Source organism: Tetrao urogallus (genome assembly GCF_951394365.1).
Source record: "Tetrao urogallus genome assembly, chromosome: 15".
In the NCBI taxonomy this organism is placed as follows: Eukaryota; Metazoa; Chordata; class Aves; order Galliformes; family Phasianidae; genus Tetrao; species Tetrao urogallus.
Window position 1 is genome coordinate 6634245 of NC_136828.1, and position 21334 is coordinate 6655578.

Sequence of the window (21334 nt, forward strand, 5' to 3'; positions counted from 1 at the left end):
AGAAGTCCCAGTTACCTCCACGTTCCATTTTGTAAGACAGCCTGTTTAAGGTTGTTAAGATACTGAGCACTGTGTGAGTGATAATACTGCAGTGGTTTTATTTAGGGTAACTAGCTGCTCTGTGGACAACGTTAGGTTTTCACAGTGTCCGTGCCTTGCTCCCTGCTGTTTCTGAGCATGCAGACTGGTAGCCACATGCTGCACCAGGCCATGCTCCCTGCCCCAGCATTGCTGCTGTCAGAATGCTGGCATTTTTTAGAAAGAGCAGGGCATCTGGCCTGAGTCAAGGCTGTCATTAATTGTCTTGGTGTGGTTTCAGTGGGAGCGTTACTAAGGCAGCTGCCCAGCTCCTGCCTCCCCGCTGTGCGGTGCTGCAGGCCTCAGTCCTTCCCCAGCGCTGTTCTCCAGCATGATCCAGCCCCGTGTCGCTGTGCCCAGCTGTGCTGAACCTTCCTGAACCAGGACGTTGTCTCACTACTCCAGTAACGTACAGCCTGAGTTTATTATGTTTTTGTCAGATCCGTTTGTGAAAATTCAGCTTGTTCATGGATTGAAGTTAACAAAAACCAAGAAAACCTCCTGCATGCGGGGGACGATAGATCCCTTCTACAATGAGTCCTTCAGCTTCAAGGTTCCCCAGGAAGAACTGGAAAATGCCAGCTTGGTGTTCACAGGTAAATGCGCTGCTGTTATTGGTGTGGCGTGGCCTTGCTCTCCTCTGAGGTGAGCAAAACAGCATTTGCAGGCATGCAGCGAGCCCATGCAGGGCAGTGCTGGTCCTGGTAGCTGCCCTGGAAGGGGTGGCTATTGCTGGAGTTCTGGGGTAGCTCAGTAAGCATGCTGTGCTTTTCAGAGCCCTCCACAGCTTGAGTCTGGAGCTGCTGGGGATGCACCTTGCCTGTTCTGTGCTTAATTTGTGCCACTGGAAATGGTTTTGTGCATTAATTACACTCTTGGTGATAAAGCCAAAAATCAGAAGAATAAGAGATGAGCATTGAATGATCCTAAACCCAGCCATTGGCAAAGATAACTTTTGTTACCTGACGTAGTTTGCCTGTCAGATGATGCAGTCACAGGCGTGTAGCACTGACATCACCTCTTCCCTGCAGCACAGCTCCACTGGAGGAGTGCTGGGGCTGAGTGGTGGCTTTGGGGACATATGCTGCACCCTCAGCCACTCTTGAGTTCCTGTGCCTCTAATTTTATTTTTTGGCAGATTTCTGCCCATTACTCATCACCTTTCCAAAGAACAGAAATGGATCTGTATCTGGAAGAAAATATGTTGACTTACTTTATTCCTTACACGGCAGAAGCAGGTGTCACAGCCTGTACCGGGAGCCTAATTCCCACCCATTACCTTGTTTCCAAAAGTGATGCTGATCAGTAATTTAAATCCTGCCCTTCATGTTCAAATATTTCCTCAGCCAAAAGCCTGTAATTAATCACATCTTTGCATGCACGTTGTCCTGAATGCACCTTTCATGTGCAATGATGAGTGTGTGCTTGGAAGCTTCTGTCAGGTGTTCACATGACAGATGTGAAATACTCTTCTTTGTTTTCATCTTATAGGAGAATAAGTGGTTGCAGGATCAGCACTGTGTGATAGGGAGGGTGAGGGGGTGTTCTGCTCCTCTCTGAAGCTGAGGAAGTTGGCATTGACAAAGTGGCTATTGGATTATTTTTATTTTTATTTTTTTCTCTGTGTGTGTGTTCAAATGGATGTATTTTAAAGTAAGTGAGTTGGAAGTTAGTTGTGTGATTCATAATCATACATAATGCAGTCAGGTTTCAGTGCTGTGTCTTTTACTTGGTACTTGGCTGGTAATGCTTGCCTTGGAAGTTGCAATAAGTAATCATGAAGTGTCCATTTCTGCTCTAGGCTTTTGTTTGCTGTTGTGGTGGTTCTTTTTGTTATTTGTTTTCTGGAGCTGATTTTTAATTTTATCTTTTTCTTTCCATGGCTCTAGTCCTTTAGGTCAGTTAATTAAATTTGCTGTTGAGTCGAAGTCCAATTGAAAAGGAAAATAATCGTGCTTGAAGGGTGGTTGATGCTGCTCTAAGTGGGTAGAGAGCTGCCAGTCACTGAAGCCAGAAAATGAGTATATCTTCAATAATTTAAAGGAGCCCTTTTTGTGGCTTCATATTTTGGACCCAGTGTACAGCTGTCTTTACATTGGCTTGGCTTCATTTGAAGGTGGTGGAGCCGTGCCAGTCCCTATCAGCTCCTGCGTCCCTCTGTGTAGCTACACTGCAGAGCGATGTGCTATCAGACAAAGTACAGTTATTATTTTTTCCATGGTGTTTTTTTTGTCTTGAACAGACTATCTGGCTTCCAGTGCACTTAATAGAGATTTGTGCGTGTTTCTCCTGTGGCTTTCCCAATGGCAGCCCTGCAGCCTGGCAGCTCTGTAGGCTCTCCTCTGCACTGTGTTCCTCGTGAAGCTGCAGGGAACCACCCTTGGACTGACCCCACATTAGGGCATAGCTGTGCTGGGGATGGGAAGACTGTGTGTGCAGGTGGGGAGTGTGGGGCCAGCTCAGCATGAGCAAAGATTTGGGGTATTTGGGACCATTCCTTAGACTTTTCTTCTTCCTTAGAATCAGAGTGATTAAGGTTGGAAAAGACTGCTAAGATCATCTAACATCAACCATCCCCAGCATGCCCACTAAACCTTGTGACTCCTTGGGCATGTTGGGACTGAATTCTGGAGGTTATTGGTGTTCACAACCCAAAGTGCTTCTCTTTCCTTCCATATTGGTGCAGGGCACGTGTGCCTTCTTCTCAGGTGCCTTTTGGGGATGTTGCTGCCTCAGGGTCCCCACTTGGTGCCCAAAAGGAGGTGAGATGAGCTGGGGGGAGGCTGTCTCCACCAGAGCACCATCGGTACACAGCTCCTCACCAGAAGAGGCTAAAACCAGGAAAATGATCAAACGATGTAACAAGCTCAATTAGTGATGCAACAGCTTGTAGAGATGTTTAATTGTAATTTACTTCATCCAGCACCTTGTCTTGGTAATGAGACCTATGCAAATCTCCTTGGGTGTGGGCAGCTTGAGAGCTGGCCCTAGCAGGGCAAATTTGGAAGGACAGCAGGTTCTCCTGAGCACACATACCTCTGAGCAAAGGCATTCATTATTCTTTGTCCTGTGGATAGTGGTATTCAGCTGCTGCCTCCAAGCAATAGCCTGAGGTCACCCCTGGGCACACTGCTGAGAACGTTTGTGCAACAGCAGCTCTGTGCTCAGGCTGGCTGAGTGCTGGCCTGCAAGTGTGTGTTCTTCCCTGGGAGGTTTGGGACTCAACCCCAAGTCCCAGCCTAACCTTCAGAAAGCAAGAGGCACAATGACACCTGACATCCAAGCACCGTGGTGTTTTGTTAATGATTATAGCATTGTTAATAACAATCAGGTAATGCTGTTTGCGGTGCAGTAAAGTCCAGATGGTCCAATAAAAGCCACTGGAGCTCTGGAGCGAATCGCATCTTGGTGACTCTCTGTCTTCTGATCACTTACAGCTTGCAGGCACTTTCTCTTCTGCACCATCTGTAGGATTTTCTTCACGTTTCGATGTGGTCATGTAGGACCATGTTGGTTTTGTTTTAGTTTATTTTTTTAGCTCCTAGGGAAGCATAGTCAAATGGTGGGATGTTGAACACCTTCAGCTGTGCTTTCAAGGGCTGCCATGCTCCACGGGGCTGAGACAACACCGTGAGTGTTCCCTGCAGCAAGCACTGCTACGGTTCATGTCTTCAGCCCCAACATTGTGCTGACGCTTTATCCTGCAGCTCTAATTTACTTCCAGTTAATAGGAAGTGCTTGATTAAAATAACAGATTGCTGTTCGATAGCAGTATACCTCATTCCTCGTTACCTTGTTTTCGCTTTCCCTCAGCCCTTGGGGAAATGTAAGAACCGTTTAACGAAGTTTGGATTTTTTGAGGAAGAAAAATCCTTGTTGGGATGTGTTGATAATGGTGTTGTTTTGGTGCTCAGTTTGCTTTGATAGAAATGCTTTCTTTTTTGAAGAAATACTGCTTGCAGGAGTTGTTTTGGGTTGGATATTAGAAAAAATTCCTTCTCAGAGGGATGAGGTATTGCAGTACGGCTGCCTGCGGGTGGTGGAGTCAACATCCCTGGAGGTGTTCAGGGAACATGGAGATGTGGCATTGAGGGATATGGTCAGTGGCATGGTGGGGATGGGTTGATGGTTGGACTAGATGATCTTTGTGGTCTTTTTCCAGCCTTAATGACTGTAGTAACTTCTTACTGATCTCAAACCTGCATTTACCCAAAGCATCTTGATATCAAGTTATCTGGGATTCAGTCTGGATCAGTGGTGGTCAGACTGGTGGTGCAGATGTTGGACATGAGGGGATGCTTTTGCTAAAAGCGAGAGTTTTTTAAGAGTCCCGAGAATGGCATGCAGACACATCAAGGATTTTCAATTTTTTTTTTTTAATTAATAGGCTGGTTTCCAAATGTTCAGATAATTGGAACAGGTTGAACTTAGATAATAGATTTGTCCTCAGGCTACTCCAGAAATACGTGTGAATTTTGATTTGCCTGGCTGTATACTGGCATCTGAAGGTCATGCTTTCATCATCTTCAGGTGCCCATTTGCAAGGGGTGAAAAACACAATCTGTTTGGGGTCATTACATGTCTGATTTCTGACTTGCTGCTTCAGATGTTCATGTCTTGTTTCTCCTATTGCTTTGATTTCTCACAAAAATTCAGGAATTTTGTCTTTTGCACACATCTGTGGGGAAAAAAAAAGTTCTCTCCTCTAACATGAGGCAAGTGAAACTTCTTTTTTTTTGCCTCCCCCATGCTGACATACAGGAAAAAGAGGTGGTTTCTGTTTTTTTTTTAATGCTATGCTGGGCCATGTAATATCTCTTAGGTAAATAGATAGGCAATTTGCTGCTAGAAGATTGTTTCTGTTAGACCTGTGCTTCTGAAGCAATGTGATATCTATGTTTCATATATCAGGAATATAGAGATATTGCAGGTCAGAAGAGGAATCCAATCTGTGCTTAAACCTGTGTAATCCTATCTTAGTCGAAGGAAGAAAAGCAAAAAACATTGATGTCAGCAGAGGATTTTCTCAGGATTTAGACCTGTTTAATTTAGATCAGAAATTGGCCTTTGTTTCTGGTGTTGCAAAATACTTTATGTATTTATGCAGCATACACCATATGGTCCATGCCTGGCTTTAAGGATAACAGAGCAGTGCTGCTGCTCTGCTCTGCATGGTGTGACCCAGCAGGTCATCAGGAACACCTCTGCTCCTGGGGCAAAGGGACCCCAAACCAGCCCTGGAAATGGAAGATTGGCTATAAAAATAGTCACCTGGGGCCTTCCCGGGGCAGAGGTCCTGCACTGGGCTGTGAACTGCTTTCAGACTTTGGCACGAGGCTGTGGGCAAGCTGCTGCACGAGAAGGTGCTGGTTCCCTCTGCTGAGACACCGGGGGATCCAAACCCCCTCCAGCCTGCCCGCACTGCGGGATTCAGGCTGCTTGGAGGAGATGCTCAGGGCTACTTTTGCCTTTTTGCACCAGGCTGGCCACTTTAATGAGAAAGACAGGATTAATAACAATGAGAGCACCAGGATGTTTGTGCTTCTGAACCAATCTGTTGCTTGCAAGTGAGGCAAAATGAAGACTCTTTATTCTGCCTGACTTTGTTAATAAGAAGTCGGTGGCTTCAGTCTCTGCATCACTGCAGGCATGGCAGAAAATGATTGTTTCTGGAGTTCTCTGGAATTTTTTAGCAATTGTCTTCTAAAGAAAAGAGCAGTCGCTCTTGGAGCTGACCTGCAGCACTTGCTGATGTTGCAGCCCATTAATTTAAACAGTGTCACGCCTCTCTCGACCTCACTCTTTTTATCTTGTTTTGCTCATGCAATGGTGAAAGAAATTACTGCAGCAGCTCACTGGGCTGTAATCTTTCTGTATATCAAATGAGGAACAATCTGCGTGGCGCTGGCTGCTGTGGGTGTGAAGCTACCTGGGGATGAGATGCCCATGCTGGGGGCGTGGGATGTGGAGCTGCCTCCCTGCGGCTGGGTTTGGCCACTCTTGGGGTTCAGATTCCCTCTGCAGCTGGGTGCTGTGGGCAGCCTGATGGAGGAGGTGCAGGGCAGTGAGTTTTCCATGCAAATCAGAGCCTGCAGAGATTAAATTGATAAGTGCAAACCTACTGTGTTTCTTCCCTTGCTTTTCTGTTTCTGCTGAATATTACTGGCCACACTTAAGGAGCAAAGGGCAAAATTTAGTCCGCCCCATGGCCTTCACAGTGAGCATGGTTAGTCTGCCTGCTAACAACACCCACTCTGCACTAAGTAGCTCTTCAATATTGATGTCAGGCAGTTCAGAAGTAGTTTCATACCCATTTAACTGGCAGAATAGACCTTTTAGATGGTGGACACAGCACGGAAAAGGCTGGACACTGATTTTCTACCTGTACTGAGCTGGGGAAGGAAATGCAGCTTGCTTGCTGCACTGTGCTGTGTACCCAATGTGCTACACTGAAATACAGGAGTGCCTGGGAGCTCACTGAGTTCTGGGACTGGAGGGGGTGGACCCACAGGAGTTAAAGGCTTGGTGCTAATAGAGTTAGGGTTTCTTCTCAGGAGATAAAGATCTTGCCAGACTTATTTCCCCAGTAAGGTGCTGCCACCCAGTTGCCCACCTGCAGTTTTGGTTAAGTCTTTGCTATTTTTCCTTTTCCTTGCAGTCTGGTTGCAGCCTGAGGATACCACAGTGCAGTGTGCCTGCAGGAGCAGCATGCTGGCTGCCTAAGGCTTGCAGGGTTTGCTGATTGCAGCGTAACAGTGACTGACAGCACATGTGCTTCCATGGATGCAATCATGGTTGGGACGTAGGGTTAGAAGAGCTTGGTGTTCCAAAGCTCTTGCAGTAAGAACATATACGTGTATTTTTTCAGAGTCTAGCCCAGTGTGCTGATGTGACACATCAAGCTTTTACAGGCTGTGGCAATAGCAATTAAAAAAACATAATGGGTAATATATTTGTAATGACTTTCTAGCCTGAGAGTTGATACAGGTACCCAGTGTTCCAGATCAGTGGCTGAAGCACCTCCAGCAGTAGGGGCTGGCTGTAGCTGGGTGTCAGGGGTGCAGGTGATCCAACAAAGCAATGCTCAATTATTTAAGGCCTTTTAAAATATGCAGTATGTGAACAAATTGAATTAAACCCTAAAACTCTGGGGGCAGTTAGATTATGGCTGATGCTGCACTGTAAACAAGTTGATGGCATACTGATATAAATCGAGTGAAGGTGTCCTGCTTGATACGTAGCCCAAAGGAGATGGTATTTCTCTTTTTTTGGAGCAGAGGCTGTGGGGCTGCAGGGCCTGGTGCCTGCAGGAGGCAGCAGAGGTTTGGGAAATCTCGGGCACATCTGGCATGGGGCATTCAGGAGCTGAAGGTGTGCGTGGTCCTGACTGAGCAAGGCACTTCCTTAAGGAAGCTTAAGGAATTGGCTAAAGAAAATGGTGTAAATTAGCTTTTGGGCTGGATCTGTGCTGGGTTGACGCCATACAAGCAGGCTCCTGGGTCAGTTAGGATCAATGTGATGATAAGAGGATGGCACAGAAATGCTCTATTTGCATTGCATCGCTTTGTCCTCAAGTATTCAACCCTTTCAATAGACACGAGTGAACTCAATTTTCTTTTATATTTCAGCATTTCTACTAAAAAGAGGTGGTTTTTTTTGTTTTTTTTTTAAGCCTTTCAGCTTATAAATGCATCTCTCAGTAAAGACCATCTGCGAAAGGAATTGGTTTGACCTCTGCTTCCTTAATTGCTTTTTGCTCCAAGTTGGCCTGGAAATAAATGTTGCTATTGTGTAAATTGCTGCAATGGTGGAAAGAGAGCCGATGAGATCAGGTGCATAAGTTCTGTCAGGAAAATCACTTTCTTAACAGGAAAGCAGCGCCTGCTGCCTGTAACCAGAGCGGGTCAGATCAACAGACCCACCTGATAATTAACCTATTTTCTGCTTCTGAGCAGCCCACAGTGCAGGTTGGAGGGTGTTTAATCTGAGATCTCTTCCGAGCTCCCTCTAGGCCCTGGAGGGGTGCTGAGGGCCAGGTAATTTGGGCTGGGGTAGGAGTGGAGAGCCAGGGCCCTCCTGCAGAGGCTGAAAGAGTGAGTGTGCGTGAAGCTGCTCTTTGCGTCGTGTGCTTTCCGTTCTTTGGATCAGCCCTGAGCACCCTGTGAGCCCCTGCCTGCAGCATCAGGCCTGCAGCTGGGCCACAGGCTGCGTGGGGCGCTGGTGGCTGGGGAGGCTGCAGGCTCACGCACCTGGGCTGGATGTGGTGCTGCCACTTAGGGTCTGCAGGCGTGCTGTGAGCAAGAGCTCAGCCTTGGGAAACCTCCAGCCTGTTCTTCAATGTAAGTCTACCTCTGTGCTATCGAAATTATCAAAATGAGAGAAACAACAATGCTTGTGCAATTAGTACATTAATATGCTGAAGGAATCAGCATACTAATTACTTGACAGGATGAGAATAGAGGTCGGGTTCTACAGAAGGGATGAAGGATGAGTCCTGTGGATTCAGCTCCATCAGGATGACAAAGCCTTCTCTATTTACCAGTAACACCTCCAGCAAGGTGCTTCACATTATAAGAAATCAAAATGCTGGGGTGAATGCTAAAACAAATGGCCTCTGCATTTAATGCACCCTCTGGTTTTATAATCCTGCTGAGGATTGTGTCCTAAGAATCAAAGAATAGGTATGCCTGGGATACTTTGCCTCTTCTAATTGAAGCTGTGAGCAATTGGTTAGGACTTCCTGGTTTGAGTTGGTTTTGTCTCTCTGGATTAAGCCTTGTCCTCTTCTGTGCTTGAAATAAAGAAAAGGAAATCAAAAAAGTGAGGAAGAAACAGCTATATTTAAAAAAGCAGGAAGCATTTGATTTGGGGGTCCTTTTATGCGATTTTTATCATGTTTGCTTTTACTAGGGTAATAAATTCTAGCAGGCCATTTAGCATAGTCATCTGAGCCACATTTGTGAGACACATCACATCTCTTCCGTTATGTGAGAGCCCATGAATAACACTGGCAGGCTGTGTACTGGAAGGGATGGGTGGCTTACTGCTCCTTACTGCAGCCTCAGAAGCAGTTCTCCAGGCAGCACAAAGCTGCCCTGAGGACACCAGCACCTCCTGGAGATATGCCTCCAGGTGCTGGTGGCTTCACCTCCAGGATCTGATGGTGACCACCTGAGAGGCCACGGATGCCCTAAGGTGGGGAGGTACCTCCTTCAAATGGTCAGCGACTTCATGTCATGTTTTTATTGTATGAACTTGGAGAATTGTTGGGGACATGATGGGTTTGCTCATGTGGCCAAGGGTGCTGTGGTGTGGAGAGGACTGTCAGTCAGTGGGCTGGTGTGGTGCTGGGCATGCTGCAGTAGCACGGAGCTGCCTGCGTGGCTCCCGTGGCCATGAGAACAGAGCTTTGCTGTTCCCAAAAATAGCCCTAGGTCATTCAGTAAGAAAAAGCATCTCAGGCCCAAGCTGAGACGTTGTGCTGTGGGCTGCTGCCACTTGCAGAGGGAGCACACTGTTCTGTGCTAGCGCTCACCTCTGAACCTACCTGCTTGGGTCCTGGAGCCCCTGCAGGCATTTGTTCTTAGAAGTCCTCCTCTTTCATGGGAAAGATTTTAATCTTTAGCCAGTGGTTATCCTGGCTTCAGCTTTTGGAGACTTTTGGTTCAACTTCCTAATGAGCTATGGCTATTTCTCAAAACACAAGGTGCTTTTATGCCTGCCCAACAGGAGCATGCAGCCTTGGCCAGCATCAGGCCCATAATTACTGACTGCAGCTGTCTGCAGCTTTTTTCCACGAGGCTGGGCTAGCACAAAGGATGGGCGTTAGGCTTGCCTCTCTCCCTTGGTTACTTCCCTGGCCTTTTAACAAGTTATAATTACAGAAAATTGGTTCTGTATAAGCATCCCACTGACAGTCTGTGTGTGTGAGATTCGTATCTGTAATTTGGCAATGATACTGATTATCATTACAAGGGGTCGTTAACATTGTGTTTGAAGAATGGCAAGGATGTCATCCTCCAAAGGATCTGGAAGATGATTCTTGTTCATTTACCCAAGTCGAGGCTGTTTTCTTGCTTCAGCATCCTGATTTGCCTGGACAGAGGCCTTTGTTTAGATGATAGAATTGTTTACCATATTCTTGCTAAATAGCAATGTGGATTTGTGGGTCCTCTTTATTTCAGTTATATTTAAATCTGAGTGCAGCTTGTCTTTTTTTTTTCCAAGCTGCTCAGCCTGTCTTTTGTGTTGATGAGCTACACACAAAAAATTCCAGTGTCCTGGCCAAACCTTCTTAAAAGCTCTTCAAAAAACATCCTCAAATTGCCACTGACATCCCAGGTTCTGGGGTGGCACAGCCACAGGACATGGCTGTCCCCTGGGGGGCTGATGTTTGGCAGTGCCCGGGGTGGCTGAGCGGTATGCTTTCCTTGATCTGTCCCCGTTTCTGCTTCCCACAGTGTATGGGCACAACGTGAAGAGCAGCAACGACTTCATCGGGCGGATCGTCATCGGTCAGTACTCCACAGGTGCTCCTGAGTCCAACCACTGGCGCCGGATGCTCAATGCACACCGGACGGCTGTGGAGCAGTGGCACAGCCTGCGCTCGCGGGAGGAGTGCGACCGCGTCTCCCCGGCATCCCTGGAGGTGACATGAGGCGTGGCACCTGTGGTGGCCAAACCAAACAGGCGGGCAAGGCGGGGAAAAAACTCCAACCTCCAAATCACCCAACCTCACTCCCACCCCACAGCAGCTCCATCGGACCGAAGCAGCTGCCGGTACCCACCTGGCTGCGTTGGCCTTTGTGCAAACCCCCGCAGCGCCAACCGTGTCCTGCCGCGTCCTGTGCCAGCAGCTCCTCGGTGGCACTGGCCGCCTGACTGGCCGGACCCATTGCTCCCTGCGCCCGGCACCGCTCTGCTGTTTCAGTGACAGAGCAGCAGGTGGCAGGTGGAGGTGCCACAGGACATGCCAAGATGGGGAAGAGTTCTGAGTTGCTTCCACTCTCCTTACGATCCAAATCCATGACTTGTCCTCTCGGAGATATACGTACCTGTGTGCTCTCGTTGGTGAACATCATAATTAGGCTAGGATGTTTTTTTAAATGGTAGAAGCTGTGGTGAAGTCGATTCTGGCTCCAGTTTTGTCCTTGTATTTGTTTCAACAGAATTAAGCTCCTGTTAATACGTGGCCAGCACACACAGCCCTTGCTGTGCGGGGCCGACGTGCCGCCAGCAGCGGGGCCTGCCACTCTCCATAGCAGTCTGTGTGCGTCCAATAGATACTGTGATGATATAGCGAGTAAATGTCTCCAGTAGCATTTATACTTCTCAATCCTTCCTGATGTTGAGTAAAAGAAACCTGCTGTGGGTACTTCTGCAGTTAAGAATGCCCCCAATGCACAATTTTACTTCTCTGATAGACTGCAGTGACTCCTTCTGTGTTGTGTGTGTTTACTGAGGTAGTTTTCCAGGTCAGCACATGAATGTAGGTGTGGTCAAGCTGTCCTGTTGGTTGCTTCTGTACATTATTTTTTTTTCCACGGCATATTGTCTGGTATAATGCAGATTGTATATTTATTGAAAATAAAAGTCTATTTAATTGTGCCACGCACCCTGAGGTGGTAACTGTTAGCAGAACTCATTCTTCCGTTGAGCTCAGTTATGTTTATGGTGCTAGTAAAGACAAGCCAGAAGGTTGGAGCAGGCCCTTTTTTTACTGTGGGTGAGCCCAGGGTTATTTGGGGGAGCAGACCTGGAGCTGGCACAGCCCTGCCTGCCTGGTGGCCAAGAGCCCCATTCCTACTGCATGCATTCCCAGCCAGAGCACCCTGGAGAGGCAGAATGTGATGTGTTTGCCTGCGTGGGACTGCAGGTCGCTGTGCTCTGCAGGAGCTGCCCCCAAATTATTACATATGGTAAAAGTTGTTTTTTTGGTTTTCTAGTTTTTTTTAACCAGCGTTGTGACTGTAGGAAAATCTGTATCTTGCTTTCAGCGCATTCACAACTCGTACTAGAGGGATGGCATCCACAAGAGAGCAGGGTTTGGTGCACTCCCAGAAAAAGCTGTAAATTTGGATTGGATGCTAAGAATTAGAAGGAAACAGCACTGAATGTGTTCCCAAGAAGTGTGCCCAGTGCTGGCTGGAGGCATAATGGGGTCACAGTTTTATAGCATGTGTGTGTTCTGTTTCCCTTACCTGTATGCTGATACTAGAAAATGACTTGATACAATGTTGTGTTATTCTTTTTTAAATCTGAAGTTTATTTCCAAACACAGTTCTGACCACAGAAAGGAGACATTCTGGAGCATCCATCGCATCTCTGCTTGATGCTGGAGGTTTCCTCGTGTTGCAGGATGGCACGAGCACGGCGTGGAGCTGGCAGGCGGGCGGCAGAGCGAGCGAAGCAGCCTTGCTCTGGGCAGCACGGCCAGCGCCTTCCTCTCTGAGCTCCCGGCGCTGATAACAGCCAGCCCACAGCGCACAGCGGGGCAGTACGGGAGCGCAGCCCCGCCGGGAGCCGCATCCCCGCCCGGCTCGGGGAGGAGGGCAGCGGCGGGGAGGTGCGGGGCCGCCTCCTGCCGCGGGTGGGGCCGGAGCTGCCCCCAGTGCCGCCGCCCGCCCTGGCCGGAGCCGAGCACCGCGGAGTTGCGGCGATGGGCTGCGGCCGTGCTGTGTGCGTGCTGCTGGCTGCTGCGCTTCTGCCTGCCCGCGCCTTCCCCCAGACCAACATCAAGATCAGCCAAGGTGAGTGAGAACGCGGTTACCCCATTTTGGACAGCGAGGTCAGGCCCTCTCGGAGGGGCAGCAGTGGACTTATCAGTTTCTTCTGCTCCAGAATTCTCAGGCTTGTCAACTTCTTCTTTTGGGAGGATGAGCCCAGAGCAACCTGAAAAATGACATAAATACGTGGTTCCTCCCATTCCTCTGCTTTTTTTTTCTGTATGTAAGTCTGAAGCATGGAGTGACAGCAGCTGCTCTGTGCCACTTACATGTGTTGCAAACTTGTTAACGGGGCTGCATGGAGGTGTGCCTGTGCACAGTGCAGCACACTGTTTGTAGGGCTCTGAGCAGAGAGGGAGAGTAGCATTGAGTGCTACTCGTGAGGAAAGGGATCAATACTTGGCTGCCAGATGCCTCATCAATGGCAGCTTTCCCCCCACTAATGAAGGAGTACAAAAATGCAAGATAACTGCTATCTGTTACCTCTGGCTGTAGCAGAGCCGCAGGGGGCTGCTGCTGTTGGCTGCGGCAGCCTCACATCTCTGAGAGTGTGTGACATGAGATTCCAATCTGGAAGGACAGCTTGGTTTTATTATAGGGTCTTAAAAAGCAGAGCTCTCTGTCTGAGAGGATGTTGCTTTTCTGATGCTCTTCACATGTTCTTTAAAGTTTTACTTGGAAATCTGTGACTGGTACCTAAAACAAAACAAAAAAACAGCGACACAAAAACAAATGACTGCAGGGTGTGCAAAACATTGCCCAGTTACTGTCTGATCTCCATGTCCATCAGTGGCTGCCAACCCTCAGACACAAGGGAACTTCCACCCTGCTGAGGCAGGGACTCATGCAGTCAGTGTTGTGTCTCCTTCAGTAGCATCCTGATTAAAAAAAGCCTCAGGAAAGTGCCTGGGGATTTCTCAGTTTGGTGTTGGGAAGTGAAGCTTTCCGCCAGAGCTCTGCCAGCTTCTGCATGGCTGTGACACAGGGTTTGTCCCGTTACGGAGATCCTGATGGCTCTGAGCTGGGTCTCAGCAGTAAGTAAATAGAACTCTAAACAAATGGAAGGAGCGCGAAGCTCTCTTTCTGACCCTACATTTTTCCTTTCCAGCTTTTCTGGATGTTACCTACCTAGTGTGGATCTTACCTTCAGTCAAGTTTAGACCAGAAATTTGGGGACAAAGGGCTGACGTGCCATGGGGCTGGCAGGAAGTTGGTGTTGCAGATGGTAGCTTTGCTTCAGGCGCTGCTCTGGCCCCTGGGAGCTGATGCTACTGAGGGGGACGTTTTTCTGGGGGTTTTAAACCTGAGGACCTGGTCAGAATATGCCCCACTCCTGTTTACATTAAGTATCGTTTTCAGCTGCTGGCTTAGGTTATGAGGTTTTCCTATAGAGCTGTGAGTGTGCTTATATACTCACGCATGAAATTTCTTGTGGCTTTTCTGCTAAAAATAGCTCCTGAAGTTCCCAGACCACGGCAGCACCCCCAGTTGTCGCTGCCTGTAAACATAAGAGCAGAAATCCTCCTCCAAAGAGAGCACCAGAGCCTCTGATCCTGACCCAAGAGAGAGGATGCTAATTAAATGTTGACCTCCCTTCTTTTTCTTTTTGGTATATTTAACCTTAAATTCCTTCTGGCACCTCTGCTTCGCTGAAGCTCATCAAATTAATGCTACCTAATGGGAAGCAGCGCAGAATAACAAAGGAGGGCCGTCTGCATCTCCACTCAGTTTTGGCTGCTTTGGACAAGAGGGGGGCAGTGATCCTCTGGGGCAGGGGGTGCTGAGGGCCCCAGTGTGATCCGGGAAGGGAGGGAGTTGCTGGTCTCTGCCCTGTGAATTTTGCCACCATGCTGCTGGAGGTGAAGAGTTTGCCAGGGTTTTTTGCACCTCAGTAAAACAGCTGGGGGCTGCAGCCTTTTCCCCTGGATCCAGTCCTTTGCCCCCACTCTTTGTGTGACACCGCAGGAAATCACATCAGCTTGTGGCATGCCTGGTCCTTCTGCTCTACGGCTGCGACAACAATGGCTCACTTTTCTTAGGGCTGTGCTTTTCCCATTGCAAGACAAGCTGGATGCCATCCTGAGCCACGCATCACCGCTGAGCTGCCTGGGTCTTGGCTGCACTGCTCTGAAGCTGCTCCTCGTCTTTTTTTGCCATACCAACATTGCCTTCACTGCCCCCTCATTACATGTGGCTGTTGGTGGGGATCTGCTCTGCTCACCACTGACTGACCCATGGTGGCAGTCAGTTCCCTCCAGGCTCTTCAACACCGGAGGCCCTTCAGCAGTGCCTTGACCTCTCCGGCCTTGAGCCTGTTACCTGCTTGGGTAGCTCAGTGGCATCTGCCTCTCCCAGGGCTGGGCTGTGCCCTGAGCCCCGCTTCTGACCCCTCAGTCATTCCAACAGAGCCCTGGGGGGAGGCAGGAGCTGATGCTGAGGGAGCTGGGGCACATCAAGGCTCGAAACCCAAGGGCTATGGGGGTTCAGCCTGTTTGCTATGTGATTTTGGGACATGCACATGTATTAGTGTTAGTTGGTGTATGCTCTTTCTCCTTTGTTCCGCATAAAGGAGGCTGCAGAGGGATGTGTTCATGCTGCTGCGAATTTTACATTATGTAAGGGCTCCAAAAATGCCTCTTGTGCCCCCAAAATAGCCTCACTTGAGGAACTTCTCTTGCCTTGCTGAAGAGTTCTGCAGGGCCCCTCTTATCTCCCAGGGAGGCAGATAGAGCAGCACTGCACCCCTTGGCCTCTCCAGGGCTATTTCTGGCCCACAACACAAGGCATGCTGGTGTGCATGGCTGCCACTGGGCTAGGACAGGAGCTGAGAGGGAGCTGTGGCCTTCCAGGAGGTACAAGCAAGAGAGCAGTGCATGGCCACAGCCCTGCTGCTGTGGTGTCAGCCCCATCCCAGCACAGCGGCCCTACTGGTGTCTGATGGAGCCAAGAAGAGCTCTTATCTCGTCTTCAGTAGCACCAGTGAGTATTTTCATTTGGAGTACCCCATGCATGATACCACGTCAAACAGGCTTGCAGTGCACGTCTCAATATTCTTCTAGGTGGCCACTAGAATAGGGAAACTCATGGCTTTTTGCAAAATTTGTTCGGGCTTGTGCAAAATTTTGAATGGCTTCGGCCAAAGCTGCTTTTTTTTCCACGTGTATGGCTTTGGTTTGTTGTCAAGGAGCAGGGGTGGCAGTTGCTTCTCCTACATCTCCTGTGTGTCCTTGCTCTGCCCTCAGCCCTGCCGGAGCCTGTGCATGCCTACTCCTGCCCTCTTTTCTGGACGGAGTATGAAGGGCACTGCTACCGCTACTTCCCCATCAACAAAACCTGGGCCGAGGCCGACCTCTACTGTGCGGAGTTCTCCATTGGCATCAGGTCAGCGAAGCTGGCCTCCATTCACAGGTGAGAGCCGCTGACTGTCCTCTTCCTTCTGGGAAAGCGGGGACATGGGGACCGCATCCAATTCCATACAACAACCAAGGCCAGCCTGCTGTCTTGAGCATGCAAAGCTGGGGAAGAAAATGCTTTTTGCTATGCTGGCAGAAATAATGCTGTAGTGCTCCCTGAATCTCCCGCAGGGTGTGTTTCCTGTACCTGAACTGGGGTAGAAATCTGATGTGATTACACGGGCTCTGCTCCTCCACTCCTTGTCCTCTACCACACACCTTTTGCAAAGGCCTGGCACCAGATCACCACAATTAATAGACAGGGAGCCATTTGTCCAGCTCTGGGAAGGATGGTGATGGCATGTCCCTGACCCTTGCCAGTGGTCACTTCTCACTGCTGCACACCTGCTCTTTTGCCAGCTGGGAAGAGAATGTCTTCGTGTATGACCTGGTGAACAGCCGCGTGCCCGGCATCCCCACTGACATCTGGACGGGGCTCAATGACCTACGACAGGTGAGCAGCCCCAGCCTCTGCTTCTTTTCCTGTTTTCCTGGTTGTTGCAGTAAGTAGGTGTGTTGGCAGCCTCCTTCCTGCTTAGGTTTTCTTTCCTTGGAAACTGGAGAATTATTCTGTGGTTTAGAGAATAGCCAAGTCTATTGCTGTTCTTTTCGTAGACTGAAAATTTCTCCAATATCAAAAGTCACCAAGTTTCTTATGATGCTCTGCAGCTTTTAAAAAACTGGCCTGTTGGAGATATTTCCTCACCATATTACTAGATGATATAAAAATTGAGATCATCAGAACCGTCACACATCAGCAATTCCTCAAAAAGAAGAAGAAAAGGAGGAGAGGGAACACAGAATTTTGCACTCTTCAGTTGCAAGACTGATTTCAAGAGAACCCCTGTGCAGTACTGCAATCTTGTGGAGCTGCCTTCCACTGATGTTTTATGGGCACTTAAGAAAAGCAAAATGAGCCTTATCATTTATTACTGTAGCTTGAATTATAGTATGGAGGGATATTAAATCAACGTACAACAAGAGGGATATTGAATTGCTTGAGCATGAGCAGAGAAGAGCAATGAAGCTGAGGGAGGACAAGAAAACAAGTCATGAGGAGTTGCTGAGGGAGTGGGGGCTACTCAGTCTGTGGTCTCAAGTTGTGCCAGGAGAGATTTAGATTGCAAATCAGGAATAATTTTGTCGTGGAGAGGGTGGTGAATCATTGGAATGGGCTGCCTGGAGTGGTGGTGGAGTCCCTGAAAGTATTTAAGAAAGGAGTGGATGTGGCACTGAGGGGCATGGATTAGTGATAGGACATGGTAAGTCAGGCTCATGGTTGGACTTAGTGATGTTGAAGACTTTTCCAACCTCAGTACCTGTATGGTTCTATGCTATAAGTTTGTGGTGCAGATTGCTAGTGCTCCCTGGGGTAGGTCTTCAGCTGTATAACCTCAATGAGTTGCTTGCTTGGTTCTCCAGGTGTCCCTGTAGTGTCTTGCACCCATCCCCATTTGGGTATGTGGCAATGGGTTGCCTTGGGACAGGGTCTGAGGGGCACTGCTCCGCAGTGGCTGCACCTCTGCCTGTGCCCCACAGGAGGGTCACTTTGAGTGGACAGACGGCACCTCCTATGACTACAACTACTGGGATGGCAGCCAGCCCGATGACGGCATCCACTCCATCCCAGAGGAGGAGGACTGTGTACAGATGTGGTACCGGGCCAGCAGCGGTAAGCACTGCAGTTCAAGGGCACACCGAGTCCTGTTTGCATGCAAATAAATTCTGTCTGCTGCTGCTCGTGCTTTTCTGAAGAGGCTGCTTGGTAGGGTGACGATTTGCATTTAAAATCTTTATTTTCTGCTTTTCTTCACAGAGCAGGGTGTTTTCTCTATAACCACACTCACACACAGGCTTTCCCTCTGCTTACATCCATCTTCAGCAGCTAGGGGGGAGCATCACTGGAGAATCACTAAATTTAGTCAAAGTTAATGTGTTGTGATCCCCCCCCCGCGTGCACAGCTTGCTGCTAAGCACATCCCTTGGCCAGCTTTCGCTTCCATTGCTACCATGGGCTCTCACTAAAGCACGGCAAGACCCTGCTTGTGTGAGGAGCCCAAAGGCATCCAAGGGCTGGGTGCTTTGCCTCACACCTTGTTTTTGGGGCAGCGCTGCGCTCCTGGAACGACAACGCCTGCGGCCGGACCTTCCCCTTTGTCTGCAAAATCCCCTCGCTGGCCCTGGACTGAGTCTGACTGTGTGCCCAGCTTCGTGCTGCCTCCGCTGGGCAGCGCGGGATGGAGCAGGCCTCGTGCTCTTCACCTCTGGCCCTGGAGCTCTGTCCGCTGACAAGTGAGTTGCAGAGCGATGGAGGCCACCCGGATTTAAGCCTGGGGTCGGGTTTAAAATAAACTCTCACAGGAAATCTGTAGGAAATCTGTTATTTTATCAATGCAGAAGAGTTGTGGCTGCAGGTAAAGAATTGGGAGAAAGGGGATGGGCTGTTGCTGGGCACTGTGGGGTCATGATGATGGCTTGGGGTGGGGGGGGGGGAAGAGCTTGGAGCAGCTGTGCTGTGCTGTAAGGGGACAGCAAGTGTGAGTTACACATATAGCATGCACACACGTGCCAAACGCTGTGGCTGTGCCATCAGCTGCAGTTGGATTGGTCTTCCTGACTTTAAAGAGCAAATGCAATATTAATTCTTCCTAATTGCTTCCTATAAGCTTGTCAGTAATATGTAAAACATAATTATCATCACAGGCTTTTGGATAGGTTTTAGGTAGGATCAATTATCCCTTAAGAAACAGCTTTAAGACACAGGACCTTCTTTGCAGGCTGTTCCAGGCAGGACAGGGTCCTTTTCCTCATCTTGACACAAAACCAAGACAAATCCTTTGCAAAGATGAGTAAAAACTCCCACATGAAATTGCTTTGTTGTCCCTGATGTCACCAGCTGAGACACATCTCAAAGCTCATACTTTCCAGAGTGATTGTATTAGTGCAGTGAGGTCAGCAGGGCTGAGACAGCTTTACCCCTAACAGCCACCTCTGCTTTTGGCTAAAATACATTTTCTCTCTGGGACCTTGGAATGGAGCTGCAAAACTTGGTGGGGGTACATTTGTAGTTATAAGTGGGGCTGTGTGTTGGAGCCAGTCTTAAAAATGAGGAAATACTGTCACCCCAGGAACACATTTAAAATATATTTAATTATATATGTATACTTTTCAGCAGTTTTCTGCCAAAATGCTGTGTGGTAGAGGATGTTCACCCCGTCCATTTTGTTATGGAGGTGAATGCCCAGGGTCCCTCAGCACAGCCAGGCTGGAGGACCCAAAGAGCAGATCCACCTCCAGAGTACCTGGGCTGTGCTGCTGGTTTGGCTGTCTCAATGGCGCAGAGATGCTGAGCGTCCCAGCACTCTACCTGGGAGATGCTCTCCTCTCCATCCCCATTGCCCAGCTCCTAGAGGGGTGAGTCCGTGCTGCTGATGCCTTCATTTCTTTGGTTGTGGGTGCATGCAGAACCTTACACTCAGCAGAAGCCCCTGGTCAAGACATGCGATGGATGGATGGGCACCCAGTGTTTAGTCAGCCTGCAAGATTCAAGAAGATGAAACCCATTTATTTCCCTCAAGAACTACAAACCTTTTCTATCATATGGTGATTTGCTTATTGCTGCTGCGACTCACCCATGGGCACTTGTGGTTTGGTTGGTTTTTTGGGGGGGTTGTTGTGTTTTTGTTGTTGTTATTTGTTCTGTTTTTTGTTTTTCTTTTAGTGGATATTCCTGACCCATGGAATTGGTGGTTTTGGAACAAATGGTGCTGCTGGGAAGCCAAGTGGCTGCAGTGAGGTGGCGAGGAGCTGTCCTGTGAGGGGCTTGCATCCTCTGGATGCTGGGAACACTTGCAGCAAAAGAGCAATGGTCACTGATGCTCTGAGTTGCAGCAGTGAAATAAGACTGGTTTCTGTGCACAGCATGCCATGCATTACCTTCTCTCCTCACTTTCCTTTCTGAGAGTCTTCCTTTTATGCATGAAAATAATTATTTTAGGGTAGCTTTTGCATGTTGGACAGGAGGTAATGCATGTGTTTTTTCCAGGCTTTTTTGCCTGCTGTCATACAGCAGTGCATTGCACACAGATAGCAATGGTATGTAAAGAAACCAGCTGTAAAAGCAAGATGTTCCTGGTCCCAGTGAGTTCAGCAAATGCTGAACAGAAGCAGCACCTGGTGCTGGGGCTGCCTCCCTGCACTGCTTCTTCCTGCTCACTCTGTTTGCAGGAGCTGGGAGCTCAGCACCATGGGGCCTGGCATGCCTACAGCCAATGCACCCACCTTTCCCCGCAAGTGGCTTGAGACATTTCCAAAAACAGGTTTGAAAAGTTCCCTTGGGAAAGCATTTGAAGTGTTGGGCCCTACCACGGCTAAAAATACTGCTAATGGGGTGAGCCTGTGGAAGCTGTCGGCTCCAATTAATGTCTTCATTTCCAGGTAAAGAGAAGTGAACTTGCATGACCAGAAAGTCGAACTGGAGTTAATAGGGGTGATGTTTTGCAAACCTCTGCTGCTTTCACCTCAGGCTCCAGGATACTTACTTTCAAAAAAAAAACCAACCAACCACCCAGTGCTTCTTCCTTTGCTGCTGCCTTCTGTGTCACAGCAATCACACAGGGCCTATGGGACAAAAGGAGTGTTCTGCTCCTGAATGAACTCTTGGATCATCAGGGTTGATGCTTGGCAGATGATGAGATGTGCCTATGCCCTCGGTGTTCGCCCAGCTGGGAGGAGCTGCAGCTCTTCAGGTTGAACATTATTTTAGTTTTCCTGTGCCTGGTGTCCATGCCCCCAGCTCCTCACCTTGGCTGTCCCTGTGTGTTGAGGCCAGCAGCCTGGGAACCCCCAAAGCAATAGATGCAGGAGAGTCCTCTTAGCTCTCCAAGTGTTTCAGGAGCTCAATACCTTCCTTTGCAATGTGTGAACTCAGGTTAAGTTTATGACATAGTCTGGGAGTGAACAAAAATGATCATCTATTGGTGACAAATGCCTTTATCCTCCTGTGCCCCATTTCTTGGTCTGTATAGGTGCTATTGTCCCCACTCAGCCCCAGCAGGCAGGAGGCATGGGACCACCTGC

At 48.8% G+C, this 21334-nt stretch overlaps 2 protein-coding genes across 2 annotated transcripts in view; both read left to right on the forward strand.

Annotated features, from left to right (window-relative positions):
- The window catches only part of SYT17 (synaptotagmin 17), a gene marked incomplete at both ends in the record, with an annotated part of 28879 nt that extends 18144 nt beyond the window's left edge, over nucleotides 1–10735 (forward strand). Inside the window, 2 exons of the mRNA XM_079542896.1 lie at nucleotides 519–674; nucleotides 10539–10735. Coding sequence (XP_079399022.1) covers nucleotides 519–674; nucleotides 10539–10735 — 353 coding nt within the window. The remainder of the gene's footprint in view (nucleotides 1–518; nucleotides 675–10538) is intronic.
- A 2001-nt stretch (nucleotides 10736–12736) lies between these two features.
- On the forward strand, nucleotides 12737–18444 carry CLEC19A (C-type lectin domain containing 19A; the record flags this gene model as incomplete). Its single annotated transcript, XM_079542932.1, has 5 exons — nucleotides 12737–12827; nucleotides 16046–16211; nucleotides 16616–16709; nucleotides 17795–17927; nucleotides 18365–18444. The coding sequence occupies 5 exons, from the start codon at nucleotides 12737–12739 to the stop codon at nucleotides 18442–18444; spliced, it is 564 nt and encodes a 187-aa protein (XP_079399058.1).
- Between the last annotated feature and the right edge of the window lie 2890 nt (nucleotides 18445–21334).